At 56.3% G+C, this 2,794-nt stretch overlaps 1 protein-coding gene across 1 annotated transcript; it reads right to left on the bottom strand.

Annotated features, from left to right (window-relative positions):
* Positions 1–1,896: 1,896 nt before the first annotated feature.
* On the bottom strand, positions 1,897–2,592 carry LOC147970808 (uncharacterized). Its single transcript, XM_087523642.1, has 2 exons — positions 2,197–2,592; positions 1,897–2,148 (listed from the first exon to the last, which is right to left on the bottom strand). Exons 1-2 carry the CDS (start codon positions 2,590–2,592, stop codon positions 1,897–1,899), a joined length of 648 nt encoding a protein of 215 aa, XP_087379768.1.
* Positions 2,593–2,794: the final 202 nt, after the last annotated feature.

The raw sequence follows: 2,794 nt of genomic DNA, 5'->3' as shown, positions 1-2,794 counted from the left end.
CAGAGCTCCGCATCGCGGTACCTGAGGGGCACAGATTAAGGGAGGAGCGCCAGCTTGTGAGCTCGAGCGAGGGTGCCTCGCGAAGAACAGGAAAAAAACGCTCATGAGTGCACCTGTCCAGCCCCCTCCCGGGGCAAGTGAGGGAGAGTACGGTCCAAAACAAGGAACCGAGGGAAGAACAGAGGAAATGGCGATCGAACCAAGATGACAAGAAACACCAGAATGCGAACTTCCATTAAAAAAGGGGTCAAGCCAATTATGGAAAGCAAATGAAAAGCCGTGTCCGGCACCTAGTCTAGTCTTCTCACCAGCACAGAGCTAAGTGCTGCCACTAGGACGTGGGAGCGAGCCCCCGAGGCCCGAGGGCGACACTCCTGAGACTCCGGGGCATGTACATCCCCACTCATTAGTATGTGAGAGTGTCATGGGCGGAGACCTTCACAGGCACGGGGCCTTGCTTCACAGGTGTTGGGCCTTGCTTCATGGGTAGAACTTCTGGAGGTGCTGGATGTTCTAGGCGTTCTGGATGGGGACCCTATCCTGCGTCTCCAGGCGCACAGCGCCAGGCCTGGAGACGTGGGCGACCCTAAATGGGCCCTCCCACATGGGCGAGAGCTTATACAACCCTTCCTTGGAGAGCACCCGCCCGAGGATGAGGTCGCCCACTTCGAGCGTCCTGGAGCGGACGCTGCGGCAGTGATACCGCCGCAGTGCTTGCTGGTATCTTGCCGCTCGAAGCGTGGCTTCGCGGTGGCGTTCCTTCCCCAGCACAAGTTCCATCCCTCGCATGGCGTCCTACTGCGTCTCATCAAACGCCAGGACCCGCGCAGAGCGATGCTTGACCTCATGAGGGAGAATCGCTTCTGCTCCGTAGATAAGGAAGAATGGGGTCTCGCCTGTTGGCTTGGTGGCGGTGGTGCGGATGGACCATAGCATATACTAGAGCTCGTCGTGCCAGCCCCTGCCGCAGTCCTCGAGCTTCTTCTTGAAGGTCCTGGTGTTGAGGCCTCTCAGGACCTCCGCGTTGGCGCGTTCGGCTTGGCTATTGCTCCTGGGGTGTGCTACCGAAGCGTAGCAGATCTGCATTCCAAGGTTAGCACAATATGTCTTGAAGATATTGCTAGTGAACTGCGAGCCGTTGTCGGTGATGATGCAATTAGGGACCCCGCACCGGCTCATGAGACCCTTGATGAACTTGACCACAGATCCGGCCAGGATGGTGTAGACAACTTCTACCTCTGCCCATTTGGTGAACTTGTCGACGACGACGTAGATGTAGCGGTAGCCCCTAGGCGCTCGAGGGAACGGGCCTAATATATCCAGCCCCCAGCCTACAAACGGCCATGAGAGCGGGATGGTCTGGAGGGTAAGCTTGCTGATGGATCTGCTTGGCGTGGAATTGGCAGGCCTCGCAGGACTTCACCAGCTCAGTTGCGTCGTTGAGCGTCATAGGCCAGTAGAACCCACTGCGAAACGCCTTGCCGACGAGGGTTCGTGAAGACGAGTGGTGCCCGCAGTCTCCATCGTGTATGTCAGCCAGCAACTCGTTCCCCTGTTCCCTGGAGATGCATTGCAAGGAAATATCATTTGGCCGCTTCCTGTATAACTCACCGTCCTAGATGCAGTACGCCATAGCCTGTCGGGCCACGTGCTCCACGTCCTCCTCTTTCTTCAGTAGTGTCCCTTGTGTCAGCTATTCCTTGAACTCCTTGGTCCAGCACCTCTCCTGAGGCTCGAGCGCCAGGAGTAGGCGCACTCTCGAGGCCGGGCCGCATGCCGGGGCTCTCAAGGCAGGTGGTTGGGGGAGCTCTCCCGAGGCGGCGCCGGCCTCGAAACCGGGGGTGCTGCCGATGGCTTGAAGAGCCGCTCCTCAAAGAAGCCAGGCTCTTGGGGTTTTCACTTGGACACCCTTTTGGCGATGTCCTCGGCCTCCTTGTTGGTGCCACGGGGCACGTGCTGCAACTCTACACCCAGGAAATGCTTTTCCATTTTGTGTACCTCCACGAGGTATGCCTCCATGTGCTCATCCCTCGGCTCATATACCTTGTTGGAGAAGTTGACGAGGAGCTGCGAGTCGCCCCTGATGGTGAGGTGCTTCACCCCCAGGGCCACCGCGACCTTGAGGCCAGCGATGAGGCCTTCGTACTCCTAGATGTTGTTGGGGACCTTCTCGCCTTGCTGGAAGCAGAGTTGTACGGTGTAGTAGAGCTTGTCCTGAGTGGGCGAGATGAGCACTGCTCCAGCTTCCGTGCCCTGGCGTGCGAACACGCCATCGAAATACATGACCCAACCATTTGGTGCTTCACTTCCTGGCAAGAGGGATCGATCCTCGCCTGCTTGACACCCCAGGGCATCAGTCCATTCTGCCACGAAGTCGGCGAGCACGGCTCCCTTGGTGACCCTAGTTGTGCTGAAGTCCAGCTGAAATGCTTGCAGCTCGATGTTCCATTCGGCGACTCTTACAGCAGCATTGGGGCCCCTGAGTACCCTCTCCAGCAGGTAGGCTGAGACGACCTTGATTGGGTGACCTTGGAAGTAGTGCCACAGTTTACGCGAGGCCACCAAGAGCGCTAGCAGGAGCTTTTGAGGCATGGGGATGCTTGATACGTCTCCAATGTATCTATAATTTTTGTTTGTTCCATGCTATATTATATCCTGTTTTGGACAATATTGGGCTTTATTATACACTTTTATATTATTTTTGGGACTAACCTATTAACCGGAGGCCCAGACCAGAATTGATGTTTTTTTGCCTATTTTAGAGTTTCGCAGAAAAATAATATCAAACGGAGTC

Source organism: Triticum urartu, chromosome 5A, assembly GCF_056163025.1.
Source record: "Triticum urartu cultivar PI428250 chromosome 5A, HENAU_Tu73, whole genome shotgun sequence".
NCBI classification, from domain to species: domain Eukaryota; kingdom Viridiplantae; phylum Streptophyta; class Magnoliopsida; order Poales; family Poaceae; genus Triticum; species Triticum urartu.
Note: the sequence above shows the minus strand (reverse complement) of the source record. Positions and strands in the feature narration are given on the sequence as shown.

Excerpts from the sequence above, each read along its gene's own strand:
- LOC147970808 (XM_087523642.1), bottom strand. The coding sequence starts at position 2,592 with ATGCCTCAAAAGCTCCTGCTAGCGCTCTTGGTGGCCTCGCGTAAACTG. Across the intron at positions 2,149-2,196 it reads AGGACAAGCTCTACTACACC|GAGTACGAAGGCCTCATCGC; the intron begins GTACAACTCTGC and ends AACAACATCTAG.